This window comes from Vicugna pacos, chromosome 16 (genome assembly GCF_048564905.1).
Source record: "Vicugna pacos chromosome 16, VicPac4, whole genome shotgun sequence".
In the NCBI taxonomy this organism is placed as follows: domain Eukaryota; kingdom Metazoa; phylum Chordata; class Mammalia; order Artiodactyla; family Camelidae; genus Vicugna; species Vicugna pacos.
The window spans coordinates 52,855,123-52,875,258 of NC_133002.1; the positions used below are offsets into that span (position 1 = coordinate 52,855,123).

The following is a 20,136-nucleotide window of genomic DNA, read 5'->3' on the forward strand; positions in this document are numbered from 1 at the left end:
GTATAATAATAACCATTTATTGAGGAATTGTTACGTTCCAAGCACTCTGCATACTTATCTGTGACCCACGTGAACAGCAAGCAAGGCGAGTGTTTACCCTGACTGTACAGGGAAGGAAGCTCTCCTGGTTCCACGGGTCATGCTGGGGTAGAGGGGGGGATGGAGATTCTGGTCTGGGTCTCTCTGAGTCCAGAGCCTATATCCTCTCCATCCTAACAACTCAAGAGTGTGGTTGCAGGACCAGCAGCGTGGGTGTCATCTGGGTGCTTGTTAGCAATGCAGGTGTTCAGACCCCACCCCGAGTTCTGCCTTTTCACAACGTGCCCAGGTGATGCAGAGCACGCTGCAGTGTGAGTAGTGATGCTACAGGACATCTCACTGCCCTTCTGACTGCCCATGGCCTGGGGGTCACACCTGGGGCACGACTGGCCATATCATGGTATGACTTACAGCAGCCGGTTCCTTTTCAATCTGTGTTCAGCCAAACAGAAGAAAAGCACTGGCCGAGGGAGGAATAGGGCAAGGATGTAAGGGATGGTGGAGATGGGGCAAGACCATCAAAAGCTGAAAAATTGGACACAAATGATGAGATTAGCATTGTGATGCCCAAGACAGTGCTCCTTTTTTTTTTTTCTCTCTCTTTTAAAAAAAAATCGAAGTCTTTGGTGATTATTTACCCTAGTCTGACCTTCCTCTTAAGCTTCTGGAGTGGTGCGTGTGCACATAGATGTGTGGCGAGGAACTTGCATTTCTTCCCAAGCCCTTCCCTGCACTGGGAGGACAGTTCCTCTGCCTGGGCCTCCCGCGGCCCCCCTTTGCTCTCCATCATTCTCAGCTTCTCTCCTGGTTCTCTGTGGCCACCAGGACGGAGGGCTTGAGTTTTTATTGTGTTCCTACTCTGTTGAGCAGTGTGCAAACACTAACCATTCCTTACCTCCTTTAGTCCTCCCCAGACCCCCGGAAAGGGGGCACGAGCAACCCTGCACTTTCGATCAGGACTGTCAAGCTCTGAGAGCTGCCCAAGATCATGGTCAGAGTCATGACTTGGCCTCTTTGCTGGGCCGTGCATGTATCAGATTCCTTCCCATCAGTGAGACCAAGGGCTGGGTTCGGTTTTTTCCAAGAGATAGAATTGGTTTGACCCCTCCCACTTTTCCCAATTGCTAAAGTTTCTCCAAATTCTCCAAACATGGTTTGAAATTCAAAAGTTGTTCCCAGGGGGCAAGGATCTATAGCTCGGCGGTGGAGTGCGTGCGTAGCATGCCTGAGGTCCTGAGTTCAATCCCCAGTACCTCCATTAAAAAATAAATAAGTAAACCTAATGACCCCCCCAAAAAAAGATGGAAAACAAATACATAATTAATGAAAAAATTAAAAATTTAAAAATTTAAAAAAAAACGTTGCTAACCGTCTGTCATATTGTCAGACATCGTGACATGGGAAGTCCTGGCTGTTGACTTGGGAAAATACCAAGCGTTGCCCCCAGCAGCCAGAAGCCATGATTCCGGGGGGGTCCGTAGAAAGAGCCAGGGCTGCTGATTGGCTCTGGGACTCTGCTTGAGTAATTTAGTTTGTTTAGACCTCAGTTTCTACCCTCAAGAAATGGGAGTCCCCCCGTCCCGAGCTCACGGAAGTCTTGGTGAGTTTTACAGAGAGGCCAGGCTTGTCGAAGGATCAATACATCTACAGAAAGGGAATGCAAGGAGGTCTCATATTGGTTTTACACTGGGAGGAAGCGGCAGGCTGCAAAAACCATCTGGGGCCAGACTATTAAGTGTTTTGTATTCATGTGCATCGCTGCGTTAAAGCATCTCGCTCGACTCCATGACTACTTAGGTCGTGGGAATGAATACTCTACCATCTGTGGTTTCCACACAGGAACCTTGAGCGGGACTGTTACTCTGACGTGGCCCTTCCTCTGTATGAAAACCTCAACATCGTGGAGCAGCCCGTGAACTTGAGCAGCCTGGCACAGAAGTATGCCGAGAAAGCTACCCAGTTCATCCAGCACGCAAGGTGAGGAGTGCCCTGGCGTCCCTGGTGCTGGTCCCCACTCCCACCCACCATGTCCCCTGGGCCCAGCACTGCTCAGAGCCACGACGGAGTTGCATTGCCCCGCAGAGATGGATGCATGTGTAGTAAAACTGGAAAACAGTCTGCCCTGGAATCTCACGGCCTGGGTTAGAAGTGCCTCGGGTATGTTCCCAAAGTCCGTGGGAGCTTCCCCGTATCCCTGCTCAGGCCATGCTCTACCATCATTATTATTCTGCCTTCTCCTATGGGCGTATAACCTGCCTGGGGGCAGAGCCTGCCTGCTGTATGCTGGGCACTCTGGGCATTTGTGGAGTTCTTTAGTTGGCAGGGTATGTCCGTTTCTTATTGCTGCTGTAACAAACTTACTACCAACTTAATTGGCTAAAACAATAGCAATTTATTCTCCTACGGATCTGGGGGCTGGACATCTGAAATGAGTCTTATGGGGCCAAAATCAAGGTTTCAGCAGGGCTGTTTCCTTCTCGAGGCTCCAGGGGAGAATGGTTTCTGGTCTCATCCAACTTCAGGGCTGGTGGCATTCCTTGGCTTTGGCCACATCGTCCTGATCTCTGCTTCTATGGTCCCCTTGCCTTCTCTTTTGTTGTCAAATCTTCCTCCACCTCCTTCTTATAAGGGTATTTGTGATTACACTGAGGGTCTACTAGGAAAATCCAAGGGAATTTCCTTATCTCAAGACCCTTAACTTAATTGCACCCGCAAAGTCCCTTTTTCCATTTAAGGCAACACTCAAAGATTCCAATGATTAGATTCAGTGTGACACGCAGGGGTTACAAATTCAGCATCTCCAGGTCCCAGGTAACCTAAAGAAGAAAGCAGGCTGAGTGTGAGGCATTAGGGAGTGGTGGAGATTGCGGTGAACTTGAAAGCACGTGTGCCATCTAATTCTCACTGCCCGCTGCTTCTCTGTGGAAATGGGAGCCTGGATTGTCAGATCTTTCCATTTCTCAGGAAAGATGGGATACGTGGCCGTTGGCAAATCTCCTAATCTTTAAAAGTTAGAAACTACTTATTAAAAATAACAAAAAAAGCAAAAAACCCAGACCTGTGCCATAGTGGGTCTCTAGCAAGCTGTGTGTGTGTGTGTGTGTGTATGTGTGAGGGCTGCTGGTTTACAGCCTCCCTGGTCAGGGCAGAGAGTAGATTGTGTGAAACAACAGACAGCTCCCAAGTAATGCACCCTGACCTTGGGGTGCACCGACCGTGGGGTACAGGCACACGTGCGCACGCCCACAGCCACCCCACTCCGCCCCCTCAGCTGGGTCTCGACTCTTCACAGCCACCCCGTGCTGTCCTCCGTTGAGCCCACGGGTGCTGTCTCAGCTTTCTCCCAAGACTGCAGCCGCTTCCAGGGCTGGGGAGCAGTTTCTAGCAGGTCTCTTGGTATTTTCCACAGCCTTTGCCTAAGTGGGCAAGAAAAAATGTGCTGCACACCTGTCCACTTGTGCAGAATTAAAAATAGACTCCACCTTCGGATGACTGATCTCACCAGCTCCTGGAATGTGAGAGAACCCCCAAACCCCTCAACCGTGCTGGGACTTCGTTAGAGAGAAGTGCAGCTGGGAGGGTGGAGGCAGCAATGCAGATCTCTTTATGATGTTTTCTTGATAACAAAACCTGTTTACAGCCTGAATCCTGAGAGCGGTCCCTTAGGGCCTTGGAGACTGCATCTTACCCGTTTTTCAGGGCTTCCTGAGAAACACTTCGTTGGTTTTTTGTTTTTTCAAATGGTGGATATGAAAAGGGGAAGGCTCCTTCTCCCATCTGGGGCTGTTGAGCACTTATCCGCTCCCGGGAGCTTGGAGACGGCCTCAGGCCCCTGTGCCCTGTGACAGGTGGGTGCTTCGCGGCTGATGGGGACAGTCCAGGCCTCCTTTTGCAGTGAAAGCACAGTGTTCTGGGGGTGGGGGGTGGGGGCGGGGTGCGCCGGCTGGGGACTGATTAACGCTCTGAAGTGGACATGGGGCTGTTCATCGACCAGTGAATTAACCAGCGCAAAGACAAACCAATCAACCAACAAAACTCTTTATCATAGGAAAGTGGTGAAGGGTTTGTTAATTTGTGAAGTTAGTTATTGAGTGAAAAGTCACATGAATCCTGTTGGCTTTTAACTTGACGGAAAATAATCCTCAGGCCTGCTGATTTCTTTAGGATCTGCCTTGCCAGCTCACCCATGATTTCTGAAGTGTCAGCAGAAAAGTCCCCAGATTTGTACTCTCTTCTCCTCCGTGACCTCCGACCCTACCTGGACCTGTTTGTCAGAACTACCGGGGGTCCCTGAAGTCTGGTTTTCTGTTCCTGCTCAGTGAGGGTCCCACCCTAAGACTTCTTTGAACGTTCTTCCTTGGGTCTTTACTTGAATTTAGACCCCTAGCCTAGCAGCAATGCTGAAAGCTAATTCTTCTCTTTATTCCCCTTTATTTATTCAGGTATAGTCAGTTGACAATGTGTTAATTTCTGGTGTGCAGCATAGTGTTTCAGTTATATATATATATATATAAAATATATTTTATATATATATATATATATATTCCTTTTCATATTCTTTTTCATTATAGGCTGTTACAAGGTATTGAATATAGTTCCCTGTGCTGTACGGTAGATCCTTACTGTTCATCTATTTTATATACAACAGTTAGTATCTGTAAATCCTAATCTCCCATTTTATCCTTCCACCCAGCCTGAAAGTGAATTCTTGATTTGAGTTTTATAAACAGCAGGCAAAGCTCCAAATTGCCACCCCCCACCACAAAAAAAGAAAGAGAGCAGATGGCGTGGGCTACTGGGTCAAGGAGCGAGCTAGTCCTCTGCTCCTTACAGGGTCTCGGACTGTGCACTGAACCTAAACTGGGGAGACGGGGCCCGGTGAGGCCGAGGGGATGGGGCACAGGGGTGAGGAGTAGTTGAGGGTGTTTGAAATCAGAGTGTGTGGTCACTGTTCCAGGGTGGGTGTCATTCTGAACCAGGGCCTAGAGAGACACAGACACAGAGAAGCCCCTGCCTTTCTGGGCTGGAGCCTAGGACCTGCATCAAGGGCTCGATGCCTTCTTCTGCGGGGCTGGTCCGCCCCCTTCACTGCTCTCCCCGTGCTGGTCCAAGTCTCCACCTCCTCAACTCCACCCTCACCCGTCTCCCACCTAACACACCGACTGCCACCTATATCAGGGCTCCGGGTTCAGCCTAAAGACCATTCTCATCTCCTAGCCACTTCTCGCTTCTTTCTGTTTGAACGTTCAGATGAATAGCTGATGAGGAAATGACCAACTCGTGCTTCACTAGGTGATGGGACTAAGGCCTTCCTCCTGCTGTTCTGTCCACCTTGAGTGCCTACTGCGCATCGCCCCCCTGGAGCCCCTCGTCCTTCAGGCCTCCTGGTCTCAGAGATCTCTCCCCTCTCCCCCTCACCCCACACTTAATTCAGTTCCCCCGTTACATCCTTTCACAGCACCTTGTACTTTTCCTCCATCATCACTGCTAAGTCTGTAATGATCATCTGATTAATTTTTTTAAATTGAAGTATAGTCAGTTTACAATGTGTCAATTTCTGGGGTGCAGCATAATGTTTCAGTCATACACATACATACAAATATTCATTTTCATATTCTTTTTCATTATAGGTTACTACCAGATATTGAATATAGTTCCCTGTGCTATACAGAAGAAATCTGTTTATCTATTTTATATATATTAGCTAATATTTGCAAATCTCAAACTCCCAATTTATCCCTTCCCACCCCCTTCCCCCCTGGTAACCATAAGCTTGTTTACTATGTCTGTGAGTCTGTTTTGTAGATGAATTCATTAGTGTCTTTTTTCTTTTTTTAGATTCCACATGAGTGATATCGTAGGGTATTTTTCTTTCTCTTTCTGGCTTATTTCACTTAGAATGACAATCTCCAAGTCCATCCGTGTTGCTGCAAATGGCATTATTTTATTCCTTTTTATGGCTGAGTAGTATTCCATCGTACAGAGATATATATACACATATCTGTACATATATATCTTTTTTTTAATGCAACATACAAACTTTATTTAACAAAAGCAACAGGTAAAGTCAAACAGGCACTTATATTAAGAAAAACTGACAAGAAGAAATTTTATCTTAAAGACCTTACAGTAACCTACTTGCAGTTGCATTTAGCTGAGAGCTCTTGCTGTGCGTATATGTGCGTATATATACATATACCACAGCTTCTTTATCCAGTCATCTGTCAATGGATATTTAGGTTGTGTCTGATTAATTTTTAGTTGGATTTTTCTCTCACCTGTTTCGAGTTCGTTGTGAAGCTCCAAGGGTGTGGAAATAATGCTGATCATGGAAATCAGCTTAGTTGTCCCATCCTAATCTTAGCGCCTACAGCTCTATCCCTAGTGCCTGGGGGGAGCCTAGTTGGAGCTTAATGACTGTTCATTGAATGAGTGAATAAATGAGTCAGTTACTTGATCTGGCCTCAAAGATGGGGCTGGTGTTGTGCTAGGAATACAAAGGAACATTCGATCTGTCCTGGCTTTTGAGTAGCTCCCAGGCTAGTGGGGAAAGAGATAACTTAAAAGCTGATTTGAAGGTAGGTTGTATTATCCAGATTTGATCAATACTCTGGGGGAGGGGGAAGGGAGGAGGAAGCTATTGGTGAGCTAGGAGCAGAGGAGGAATCTTGATGGCTTGGGAGCTGGATCTTAAGAACAGATTAGGTGTATTTAGGCAAGGAGCCAGGCAGGGTACGTCTGGGAGAGGAGGCAGATGGAGGTGAGATGCTTGGGAAGCTGGCGTCATAGAAGGAGCCTCGGAGCGGGGAGGACGGATGCTGGGCTGCTGCAGGGTTTGGACTATCTTGTGGGCTGCATGGAGCCCAGTGGGCTTTTAAATAGGGAACTGACAGATCAAGTCTGGGTTTGAGAAGATGTCTGGAACGCCGAAGCCCAGAGGGGGATGGTAAAATGCTGGGGGCTGGGTAAAATTGTGCAGCCTTCCATTTCAGAGAGACTCCGTGACCTTTCAACTCTAGGGACCACTGCAGGGGGAGCTGAGAGGGCCAGGAACCAGCTGGGCAGGTGAACACTCCTGGCTTGAGGGAAGCCCCGCCTCTACCTGCAGGCCTGGCTCTCTCAGGCCAGAAGCCCGTGGGGACATTTCCTAAGAGGTGAGAGGTCGGTGTCCCTCCCTGGCCATTTTCTGTTTTGGATCAGGTGATTTGCTGACTTGGCTGTCTCCGGGTCTTAATCTTAATGCATTTCCACGCCCTGCCCCATCCTTTCTCCTGGAATGTCCCCTCGAGCATCTTACTTCTTCTGATAGCTTAACCCCTTTTGATAGAGCTGGGCATGTTTTTCCAGCCTGGTGAATATATATATATATATATATATGAAATCATACTGTCTTATAGTTGGCTTTTTTTTTTAAACGGAGGTGCTGGCGATGGAACTAAGGACCTCGTGCATGCTAAGCATGCACTCTACCACTGAGCTATACCCTCCCCCCGTAATTGGCTTTTTAAAAAAAATGAGGTATAGTTGATTTACAGTGTTGTATTAGTTTCTGGTGTCCGGCATAGTGATTCTTTTTCATTATAGGTTATTAAAAGCTATTGAATATTGTTCCTTGTAATATACAGTGGGACCTTGTTATTGGTCTGTTTTGTATAGAGTAGTTTGTATCTGCTTATCCCAAGCCCCTTCCCCTCTTCCCCCTCTGGTAACCATAAGTTTGTTTTCTATGTCTGTGCGTCTATTTCTGTTTTGTAAGTAAGTTCACCTGTGTCATTGGCGTTTTTTTTTTTTTTAAGTACCAGTTCTCTTTATTTACTTTATTTATTCTTTATTTTCCGTTCAGCATAGGAGCATAATGAAGGGGTGGTTTGGGGGATCAATGCCCCCAGGGAGCTAGGTTGTGTGGTTTCTGCAAGATGCCACATTTATGAATTCTAGCACGGCATCGGGATGCAGGGAAAGAGGTACTTCCCTGGGTACCATGGATCCTTACGACTGCTGGCTCGTGAAACTCATACTTGTTAGTAAGAAGGCTACCGTTTATTAACTGCTTATGATGGGCAGTTCATAACTGTCCCCACTGTATAGGCAACAGAGGTTAAGTTAATTGTCCAGGGTGACAGAACCATGAAATAAAATTCCAGGGGTATGGATGCAGATCTCCGGCACCTGTCCTTCCCATCCATGCGTACTGTCGTCCCTCACCATCACGGTCCTCATTCAGCCTCGGGCCCAGGGTACTAACAGGAATTTGATACTGGGTGGGGAGTTTGGAGGATATGCTGAGGGTGAGTGGGACAGGGGTGGATGATGGGACCATGCGCCCAGCCCATATGCAGTGGTGAGCTGATCACTGTTTAACAACCAACACTCTGACAGACAAAGCTCTGATTTGTACCATTTGCCCATTTCTGTGGTGTAAAAAAAAAAAGTCCTCACTGTGGCTGATTTTAAGATGCCAGTGAGATGTCGCTGAATGTGGGGTTGGGGAGAGATGTGCCGGGGCACCCCATCTTAGGCTGTTTCCACCATACAGGGTCAGTGTCCGTGAAATTACCTCCGGGGCATAGATAGCACTAAAATGTAAAAAATAATTAGGATATGAGAAGTCGTGCACATGTATTACCTGTTTTTAATATCATTTGTTTAACTGTAAGTTGATTTCATTTAATTTTTAATGATGGCTGTGTTTTAACAACTGGCTTGCAGAATTCCTGAAATTTGAACCAGTTCCACCCAGTGTGCCGGTGTAACATGGTGTCTCTCTGCAGATTAGAAAAAAGGCGTCCCCTCTGAGCAGGCGCTGATCTGTGCCAGAGTGCCCAGCCAGTGGATTGTGGGCTGGAGTTAAGCTCCAATTTACTCTCTCAGCCGAGAGAGTCCTTGTCTTTGTGCAGGACGCAACCTACACAACTGTACATGAGCAGGCAACAGACACTCTAAATCAGCACGACCCAGTAGAGCTCTCTGCAGGGGTGAAAATGTTCTTTCTCTGTGCTGTCCAACATGGTAGCCACTAGCCTGAGCATTTAAAATGTAGCTAAGGCAACTGAGACACTGGATGGATGGATAGATAGACAGACAGACAGATGTAAAATATACAAAACATAAAAAACCAAAAATACCTAAAAAAGAAACAAACAAAAAAGATTAAAAAATTACACGTAACATAAAATTTACCTTTTTAAGTGTATACAATTCTATGTTTTTAAGTACATTCACATTGTTCTGCAGCCATCATCACCATCCAGAACTTTTTCATCACCCCAAACTGAAACTGTGCTCATTAAACACTCCCCATTTTCTGTTCCTCTTAGTCCCTGGCAACCACCATTCTACTTCCTACCTCTATGAAACGGGCCACTCTGGGTACCGTGTCTTCAAGCCTCATCCCCAGTGTGGCATGTGAGACACCGAACTCTTAGTTTTATTTCATTTTCATGAATTGAAATCGAAATAACCACATGTGACTTGTGACTCCTGCATTGGACAAAGCAACTCCGGAAACGCTGCAGAGAAACTGCTGATTGAAGTGGAGAGGGAGAGGCCCCCGCTGGGACGTGCACCCTGGGTTTTCTGTCCAGCAAAGAGAACTGAGTGTAGGCACCGTCCCAACCAGGGGACCCTCGGAGTTGGGACGCAGGGGACTGTCCAGCGCGAGGTTGGATGCAGAGCTGAGGACTCAAGAGAGCTCGATGTGAGGTGGTGTAAATCAGAGGAAGCAAAGAACTCTTGGGTCAATGTGAAAGTCGAGTCTCTGGCTGCACTGGTGTAAAAAGAGCCCCACTTCTATCACGACTCTGTACAAACTTGCCTGAGGTCTCCCCTCACCCTGACTGTGTCCTCGGAAAGACCCCCCTCCCCATAAGTGTGTGCTGTGGGACGGGGCTCCCTGAGGGTCCCTGCTGCTGCAGGAGTGGAGAGGCTGTGGTTCTGAAGTTGCACTTGATCCCGTCTCTTGCCTGGGAGTGAAGGGTGGGGTGGGGGGCAGTCGGGAACCAGAGGCCTCCCGGGGCACCTGCAGGATTAGATGAGGGGCGGCCAGGCGCCTTGGCCTCTAACAGGACCTTGATCTGGATGTTCCCGGCTCTGTCCTTGGAATTCCCTGCAGTCAACTTGAGTCATCCATTCATCTCCTAGGAAGGGCCGAGGCTGGGAGTGGACATGATGGCCTGGATGCTGCAAAATAGCAGATAAAATTTTAAAATATGTTTGCATTGGACTTTAGAAGGCAGCAGTTAGGGGCCAGGGCTCTGCTCTCAGCCAGGTCTGAGTTTCAGTCCAGACTCGGTCATTTACTAAGCTTGAGTAAGTCTTTCAGTCTCCCTGAGCCTCTGATGCTTCATCTGAAAAAGGGAACTTGTGGGTTGTTATGAGGATGAATTTAGACGACGTGAGTCACACTTAAAAGCTCTTGGTAAACGTGAAAGGACAGTGACAATGATTACAATTCCTCTCAGTTTTTAACTAGCTAACCAGGTTATCTCCACATTTCCTCTGGAGGTGTAGACAGATGAGTATGTCCTGAGCACATGAGGCAGAAGGTTTTCTGGGTTTTTCCCTGGGGCCAGGGAGAGCCACAGAGACACTGGGGCCAGAGGGAGCCACAGAGACACTGGAACAGCCAGAGTGCCTTCTGGAGGGTTACCTCTTGGCTCTCTCGTTTCAGCACCAGCGGAAGACCCTTCCTGCTCTACGTGGGCCTGGCCCACATGCACGTGCCCTTAGCCAGGACCCAGCTCTCAGCAGAACCATGGGGTCGAAGGCCATACGCTGCAGGTCTCCGTGAGATGGACAGCCTCGTGGGCCAGATCAAGGACAAAGTTGACCGCACAGCGAAAAACAACACATTCCTCTGGTTTACAGGTGAAGAAGTAAAACCCAGCCAGTCTAACTGAGATCTAATGGATAACCCTGCACATTCACCCCCCCCCCACCAACCAGAGGAGCAGAGTCTGGGCAAGTCATCCTCTTTAACGGGGCCAGGGGGCTGGCCTTGAACTTGGGGCCTCATTAGCTTGCGTGCTGAGCACCTGTCCATTGGGGCCACCGAGGCAGAACCCGTGGAAAGGCTGGCACAGAGGGGACAGGTACCCTGCTGGCCCTTTGGGTATTGATTAGGGTTATCTGGATATTGCTCTTAATTGTTAATGAATGACTTTGACACTGTGAACTTATAGAGTCCTCGGGCAGTTCTGAGACTCCCCCTTCAGCATCCTCCCTCATCCCAGAGGTTGCCACCGGTCACCAGGTCACATCTTTTCTCTGAGTGGAGCTGAGCTAGTGAGCTATTTAAAGGGCCCACACAGGCATTGTGGGTCTCAGGTCCCTGTCTGGAACGAGGGCAGGAGACACCTGTGTTTCAGTCTATTCTCTACTATTGGGAAAGTTACTTCACCCTTGCGGAACCTCTCTTTCCTTGTCTGCAGAATTGAGCTAACAGTCGGAGCTACTCCTTAGCACATTGGAGGAGGATGAGATAATGTATATGAAGCCCTGGGAGCGTCACAGGTGCTCAGTGAATGGTTGCTGGGCCGATGACAAGGGAAACCAGATTCCTAAAACTGTATAGGAAGGCAGGAGCCTCAACGAGGGGTAGCTCGGGGCGGGGGCCAGCCACCTCTCTGAAAGCCCATCAGAGGCAGGTCCCCTAGAAAAGGTAATTCTTCAAAGCTAGGGGTCATGTTTGTTTTCACAAGTCCTTTTTCTCTCCAGTCCCCTGCTGGGCACAGGGACGTGGCGCCAGAGAGAGAGAGAACTGGCTGAAGCATCCATTAGCCTGTTGACTGCTGCCTGTTGACCGCTACATGTTGCTTTTTTTTCTTTTTTCTTCTTTTGGTTTCTAGGAGATAATGGCCCGTGGGCTCAGAAGTGTGAGCTGGCAGGGAGCGTGGGGCCCTTCACTGGATCGTGGCAAACTCATCAAGGTAGCTCGGGTTGGGGCATCCCACGGCGGGTGCTGAGCCCAAGTGTGGGCGTGAGATTCTGCCTCTAGGGGGACCAGTTTATATCTGGGCCTTGGGGCATCATTGTGAAGTAGGGACAGATTACTCACCAGCTCCCAGGTTCCAGGGAAGAAACAAACTGGGACTGAGAAAGTTCGTGTTCAGCCTGGACTGTCCCTTTCCTCTCCTCCCAGCACACCAGCCCTCCCCCTGACGAGCCGGTCCGTGGACCTTCCAACACATAAGCCTTGCCTTTCATCCTGATGTTCTTGCACTTCCTCCTTCCTTTCTTTTCTTTCATTTTTTCTTTGAGTCATTCCTCCATCTATCCAACTGTTAATTTACCTCATTTATTCAAGAAATATTTAGTGCACAGCCATGCAAGGTTTCTGTATGTATTACCTCTAAAGCTTAGTGAAAGGCAGGTAGTGATAACTCCATTTACAGATGAAGACGGGGAGAGGCTCAGAGAGGCTGAGTAACTTGTCTAGAGTCACACAGTTTGGGAGGACAGAGCCAGGCTTGCTCCCAAGTTAAAGCTGGTGATCTTCTGACATGACACAGTACTGCCTTTCTCTGTTTAAACATCCTTCAGCCCCCAGCTCAACACCCATCTACTCTGAGAAAGTTTCCCCACAAGGACCCCACTTTCTGGAAGAGCAGTCATGCTGAGGACGATTTGGCAATATGGACCAAAGGTTTGAAAAATATGCATGCCCATTGACGCATTAATTCCTCCTTTAAGAATTTGTCTTAAGGAAATAATTAGCCAAGTGTACAATGATGTATGTAAAGGAATGCTCACTGCAGTAGGTTTTTAAAAAAAATAGTTGGACATGAGCCAGGTGTCCAGCAAGAGAGGAGTGCTCAAAAAAATTATGATACATATATTTAAAGAAATACTAAGGAGGGGAGGGTATAGCTCAGTGACATAGCACGTACTTAGCATACACAAGATCCTGGGTTCAATCCCCAGTACCTCCATTAAAAAAAAAAAAAGGAATGACTGTCTAGAGCAGTATTTCTCAGGCTTTAATTGTAGATGGTCCCCTGGGGATCCTGCACCCAGTAGGTCTAGGGTGGCGATGGAGATGTTGCATTTATAACAAGTTCCTGTTATGTTGACACAGCTGGTCCAGGGATCGCACTTTGAGAACCACTTAGAATATCCACAGCTTGACCATATGAGTCTAGAGTCATTCAAGTCTAGAACTTTTGGTTCTAGACCCATGGTTATCAGGTGTGGTCCCAGGACCAGATGCATTAATACCACCTGAGAGCTTGTTAGCACTGTGGATGGTAGGGCCTCACCCCGGACCTGCCGAATCAGAATCCCTGGGGATAGCAAGTGTTGGTGAGGGTGTCACACAAATGGCAAATGCTGGAGAGGGTGTGGAGAAAAAGGAACCCTGTTGGTGGGAATGTAAATTGGTGCAGCCACCAAGGAAAACAGTATGGAAGTGCCTCAAAAAATTAAAAATAGCGCTACCATATGATCCAGCAATTCCGTTCCTGGGTATTTATCTGAAGAAAATGAAAGTACTGGTTTGAAAAGATACATGCACCCGTGTGTTCATTGCAGCATTATCTACAATAGCCAAAATATGGAAGTGACCTAAGTGTCCATCAGTAGATGAATGGATAAAGAAGATGTAAGATACAATGGAATATTACTCAGCCATAAAAAAGAACGAAATCTTGCCATTTGCGGCAACACGGATGGACCTACAGGGTATTACGCTAAGTGAAATAAGTCAGGGAAAGACAAATACTGTATGATCTCACTTATGTGTGGAATCTGAAAAAGGAAACAACTGAACAAACACAACCAAACAGAAACAGAGTCATAGATTCAGAGAACAAACAGGTAGTTGCTGGGGGAGGGGTTGGGGTGTGGTGGAGGAGGGAGAGAAATAAGTGAGAGATTAAGAAGTGAAAAATTCCAATTACTACAAAATAAATAAGTCACAGGTATGGAATGCACAGTGTGGGGAATATAGTCAATAATTATGTAATCTCTCTGTGTGGTGACAGGTGGTTACTAGACTTACCGTGGTGGACATTTTGAAATGTACAGAAATACTGAATCACTGTGTGATGCGCCAGGAGCTAACATAGTGTTGCAGGCTAATTACGCTTCAAAAACAGGCAAACAAACTCAAGGAAGAGATCAGATTTGTGGCTACCAGAGGTGAGAGGTGGGAGTGGGTGAAGAGGAACTGGATAAAGGCAGTCAAAAGGTACCAACTTCAAGTTATAAGATAAATAAGTACAAGGGATGTGATGTACGTCGTGCTAAATATGATTAACACTGCTGTATGTTATATGCGAAAGTTACTGAGAGTAAATCCGAAGAGTTCTCATCACAAGGAAAAAAAATGTTTCTATTTCTTTCATTTTGTGTCTCTATGAGGTGATGGATGTTGACAAAACTTACGGTGATAATTATTTCATGAAGTATGTAGGTGATACCATTATGCTGCATACCTTAAACTCATACAGGGCTGGATGCCAACTGTACTCAGTAAAATTGGAAAGGATAAAAAAAACCTCTGGGGCTACGTCCTGGCAATCTGTTTTGACAAGTCCTTTAGGCGATATGGATGCAGGTTAAAATTTGAACTACGCTGTCCGATACAGCGCGCACTAGCCACACATGGTTATTTATATAAAAATTAAATTAGAACTCAGTTCCTTAGTCACACCAGTCATACTTCAAGGGCTCAGCAGCCACGTGTGGCTCGTGGCTACCATACTGGTTAGCATGTTTTCATCATTGCAGAAAGTGCTGTGGGGCAAACACGCAAGCAGGTGATTATAAAGCAGGGTAAGAACTCCATGAGGGGAGCACCAGGGCTTCTCGCCCACCTGGGAGGGGAACAGGAAGGCATCCCTGAGTGGTGTGAGTTTGGAAGAATGAGTAGGAGACTGCCCGGGATTTGCTGGAGAGGGGGTTTGGCATGGCCCGGGCGAGAGTGGGAAGACGAGAGAGGAGGGGCTGTCCAGCTGTCTGTGCATCTGGAGCTCATGGAAGCAGGCTGAGTGGAGAGACAGGGAAATCCGGGGCCAGCGTTCGAAGGGCTTTTCTTTTAGTCATGATTCTAAGGAAATGTGGAATCGTGGAAGGATTTATAAGAGAGTGGCATTCGATTTTTTTAAGTGGTGGTGAGGTTCATGGAGTGTAAAGCTAAAGTGTGCAATTCAGTAGCATTCAGCCTGTTCACAGTGTTGTGCCACTGTCGCCTCTGCTGGGTCCCTCCAAGCCTTCATCACCCCCAAAAGAAATCCCCATACACTTTAAACACCAGCTCTGCGTTGCCCTCTGCTCCTGACACATTGTTCCATTTTAAAGGACCTCTCTACCGTCCGTGGGGCTGAGGGAAGGAAGAGGAGCAGGTACTAGACTCATTTCTACTGAGCCAAAGATGAAAAATAAATGAGGGACAGACTCTCCAGGATTGTCCCCACAGTCAAACAATGCCAGGGTGGGAGGCCCCATCTTTATTCCAATTGCCTTGTTGTCCAAATGTGGAAACTGAGGCCAAGCAGGTTGGAGGGCTTTCCTGAGGCCAGCCAGTGATGGAGGGGGCCACGTGGTTTGACCACTGTCGGCTCACTCCTTAACACAGGGATTGTTGTTTCTCACATTTTGTTCTACCCGATTGACTGCTCAACCAGTTGGAACATCCTGTCTTACAAGTTGGACCCCGTGGTTGTCAAGGAAAATCTGGTTAGCCCCTGTTCCTGTCTGAACCTTTCTAGATTGATGGGAGGCAGAATGGAGAGGTGGAAAGATGGTTTTGGAGGCTTGAATCTCGACTCAGCATGGGGACTGGTGCCTGGTGGCCTCCTGCCTCTGCCAGTACGGCTTCCTCCTCCGGAGGGGCGCTGGAGACCCATCTCGGGGGACCGGTGGGGAGGACCAGCTGAGACGTCGCACGGAGGGAACTCAGCCTGGCGCTTGGCCTCAACCCCTGCCCCTCACCCCTTAAGACTCCATTTCTTCACTTTAACCCAAACAAACTGGGGGGTCCCCACAAAGAGAATTGGAAGAAGTGCCCTGAGAAAGATTTTCCTACAGAGTACACGGGCAACTTAAACAACATGGACAACTTCACAAGTGCTTTGGTCTTTAGATTGGGAAACTTTGCTCTGAAGCTGGATTTTATTCATCTCAAAATTACACCCTTTTGGGGGCAAGGCCTTGCATAAATGTTGTGGCTGGATGTGGTATCCGTGGGACACAGCACTTGAATTTGTGGTGGCGGGGTAGGGGCCGAACGCTACTCTCTTTTTGCAGGAGATCCTAAAGGCGAACTTTTCCTTCCTCATTTTCCAAACCTGTTTCCTGTCCCCTGTTTTATAGCTTTCTTCCTCCTCTCTGCTCAGAATGCTGCTGGGGGGCTCTGGCAAGCCAGGCAGAGCACCTTGTGGAAGGGACATGGCTGGGGGCTCGGGTCATGAGGCTGGTGGTCCCTCTGGACCACCTGCTCTTCTTCACTCAGGTTCCTTGTCAGTGGGATGCCTGCACATCCTGCTGTAAAGGAGGCCAGTCTCCAGAATAGATGAAAGAGAGAAGACAGTCAATGTTTTCGCAACAGAGTAGGACAAACAGTACCCAGAGCCCTGCTTCTTTCTCCCCGCAGCCAGCCCAGTACGGCAGGCCACGTGCTGCCTTCCCCTGTTCCCCGGGCCCCCCGGAGCCCCCCTCCTGTCTTCTCTTTCCTTTCCTGGCCAAGCCGCTTTGCTCAGCTGATGGGATGAGGCAGCGTCTCCTGGAGTCATCGTTTCACCCCGTGCCGGGAGCGAGGCCGCGCCACGCCCTGCAGGGCAGGGGAGAAACTGAGCCTGGGGCCGGGGGCAGCGCACAGGGCCTTGCCTTCTCGCAAACAAAGCGGGTCTGAGGTGCGGGTCGACCGGCGACCCCAAGCCCACGGCCCCCCGCGCAGGCCCTGCTCGGAGCAGCCGTCCCTCCCTTCCCCACTCCAGACCTACTTCCTATCCGGGACAGAACCAGCACCTTGTTTGTCCCCTGACTGACTGCTCCTCTGTCTGGAAAATCTTTTCTTGTTTTATTTGAAGAGCAGAGCTGTTCCTTCCTCCCCCTTGGTGATGAGGAAACATTGTGTTGAATTTGGCATCCTCGGCTTCTAGGAGACCTTGGTTGTTTGTAATTCGATGCTATCGGCTTGTTGCATAACCTTTCCCACTGGGAAGCGGACCCTACATCCTGGGCCTTCTGTCCAGTTTGGGGCAGAGGTGGGGCTGGGGGAAAGAGTGAGGGACCAGGGATGCTGGCTGTTGGCCCAGGCTCGGGCAGGGCCCACCGATGGGGACTCAGTGGAAGTGAAATTATGTCTCTGGGCCACAGGCCACCAGGCTTACAGTGTCCCCACCACCACACTCATGGCCACCCCAGGCCAGCCAGAGTCCCCGGTCCTGACAGCGGTCTGGCTGCCCTGTGTTTCTAGAAAACTAGTGTGTGGGCTGCGGGCATCCTTGGCAAAGGCACGTGTTTATATTTAGAAATGAGGCCTGCTTCTTTAGAAGGTTATAGAATGTGCCCTGCTCAGAACAGGCCTGTTCTTCTACCCGAGTTCCGAATGTAAATGCTTTTGGGAGCCAGGCAGGTAATATTAATGAACAAACGTTTGTTTTTGTCCATTGCAGGCAGCATTAGGGATTTAGTAAATTGGAGAGAGGGCTCTGTCTAATGACATTCAGAGTTAGTTTGGGGGGAGGGCAGAGCTCAGTGGTAGAGCGCACGTCTAGCATGCGTGAGGTCCTGGGTTCAACCCCCAGTACCTCCATTATTAAAATAAATAAACCTAATTACCTCCCCTCTCCCCCCACCCCAAGTACATAAAACTAGACTGCTTTAAAAAAAAAGTCATATAAAAAATATGATTTATGCCAAACCGAACCGTCAAGGGGGCGGAGTTTAGCATATGGATTGCGTTTGCAACTTCTGCTCTTGTCTCTCTGTAGGTAATTTTGTTGCGTTTTTGGTTTTGTTTTGCTGGGGGTTTTTTGGATTGCGTGTGTTGGGCACTTCCGTGGTAGGCACTGTGGGAGAGGACCTGACTGAGAACTTTATATGCATTAGCTCACGGGAACGTTCCCCAGAATCCCATGAGGTCAGTACAGTCATTTCCACCCCCCTCCCCACTTCGTGGCTGGGGAGGTTCAGACCAAGGGTTGCTAAGAATTCTGCCCAGGGCCTCGCAATGAAAAGGCGTCCTCCCATCTACCTGACTAATGGTTCTCAAATTCTGGTCCTCAGACCATTGGTGTCAGAATGACCTGGAATCAGAGCCCCACCCAAGACTTAGGAAATCAGAATCTCCGGGGGGTCCTGCAGGCGGCTCCCCGTACGGAGAAGTTTGCCAGCCTCCGTCTGAGCATCGCTGCCTTTCTGACTCAGAGAAACATGGCCTTTGGGTCCTTCCTGGGAGGGACCACTATTCCTAAGCGTAGGCTGTGGTGAGTCTTCCTCAGCCTGCCCTTTCCTTGATGCATCACAGAATGCCGTTTCACTTCCGTAGCCAGGGAAGAACAAGTAAGCAAATTCATGAATCATGGTTCTGTTTATATTTTGGTTGCTGAGGCTAAATATTTATTGCTTTAAGTAAGAGGTTCTGCCTTAATTAGAGTCATAACTAACCACAAGTGCATTGAAATGAATTCTCATGACCCTGAGATGTGCCTTCCCCGACAGAAAGCCAAACGCCACTGACACTTTTCATGTGCCAGTGCCACTGATCGAAGTTGTAAGGTTGCTCCAAGCTAACGAATGGATTTTGAAATTTAAAAAGTCCCTATTTTAATTTAGGGATTTATCTATTGTTCTTACTCAGGATAACGTATAGGGTCACATTTATGATCCCGTGGCATAAAGGTATTAAGGTGCATGCAATATAAACCCTGTCATCAGAAAGCACATAAGCTACATTTAGTTTCGAAAAGCATGGTGTCCACTTTTTGGTTTTTGCCCTTTGCCCTCCTCACCTTTGCCCTGGAACAGGTGTGCTCTGCATTAAATCATCAGGAGAGCTTTATAAGGTACTGATATCCAGGCCCCACCGCAAGCCAATTAAATCACAATCTCTGGGAAAGGGACCTTGGCATGGGTATTTCTCAAAAGCTTCCTTAGTGATTTGAATATGCATTCAGGGATGGGAACCGCTGTCCTAGAAGGTCCTAGAAGATTTAATGGGTGAGGGTGCTGGCATTGTCATTAGACTTGGATTCATATCCTGACTCTCCTGTTTGCTTGCTGTGTGACCTTGGACAAATTACTTAACCTTTCTGAGCTTCATCTGTGGAATGGGGCTAATAGTGCCTGGCTCACAAAGTTGTCATGAGGATTAAATGAGATAATGGTAGAAACTCTTAGCATTATCCTTAGGTGCACTTACTTTGGTGCTTAGGAAGGGCTCAAACAATAGGAGAGATTATGGTTGCCGTTATTATTATGTTTAACTCGGAATGAGTTTCCATTAGTAGGAGCAGGTATCACTGAAGAAGAGAATTAGGGGACCTGGGCCAGCTACCATGGGTTTCAGTATATGCTGGTGCAAATAAACCACAACACACACTGTTAGATGTTTCTGATAATCAGATGCTTGGTTATTAAGCATCAACCCTGGGGACCCATGGAGAATGCTGGTCAACTCTTTTTAAGTTGGTCCACCCCTAGCAGTGCCAGTGAGATACCGGAATTTGGAGTGAGATGATGTCCACGCTGTGGGGGATTTTTATTTTTTTATAATTGCTTACCACACTCTGGACTTTCTAAAGATAAATTCCTTTCAAGTACAAGGTTTGTGGGCATGGCTGGAATAGAGAACTGTGTCTTTCTGTTAAAGCCAGAACTCAAGGTATAGCCAGTACCAGCTGGCCAGTCTTGACGACACAGTGGGGGATTTCCCCTCATGTGTCCACATCGAGAGGCTTCTCGCTGCCAACCTACTTTATCTGTTTGTCTCAACTGAATCTTTGTAAGCCCACCCTGTTGACACATTCACGTTTTATAACTAGCTGAATTCCTCATACCCTCTCCAAGCTTCCGACTCTGTGCTGAAATAGGGCAAACACATTGAAATACTTCTCTCTGAAAACGAATTAGTAAAGTTAATCCTCTGAAAAAGAA

The 20,136-nt window shown here is 48.0% G+C and overlaps 1 protein-coding gene across 6 annotated transcripts in view; it reads left to right on the plus strand.

Moving 5' to 3' along the window:
* The window catches only part of ARSG (arylsulfatase G), an 83,675-nt gene that overhangs the window by 43,955 nt on the left and 19,584 nt on the right, over positions 1–20,136 (plus strand). For all 6 annotated transcript variants that reach the window (XM_072939465.1, XM_072939464.1, XM_072939466.1 and 3 more), the window contains 3 exons: positions 1,879–2,016; positions 10,709–10,905; positions 11,886–11,966. In XM_072939465.1, the coding sequence (XP_072795566.1) occupies positions 1,879–2,016; positions 10,709–10,905; positions 11,886–11,966 (416 nt within the window). The remainder of the gene's footprint in view (positions 1–1,878; positions 2,017–10,708; positions 10,906–11,885; positions 11,967–20,136) is intronic.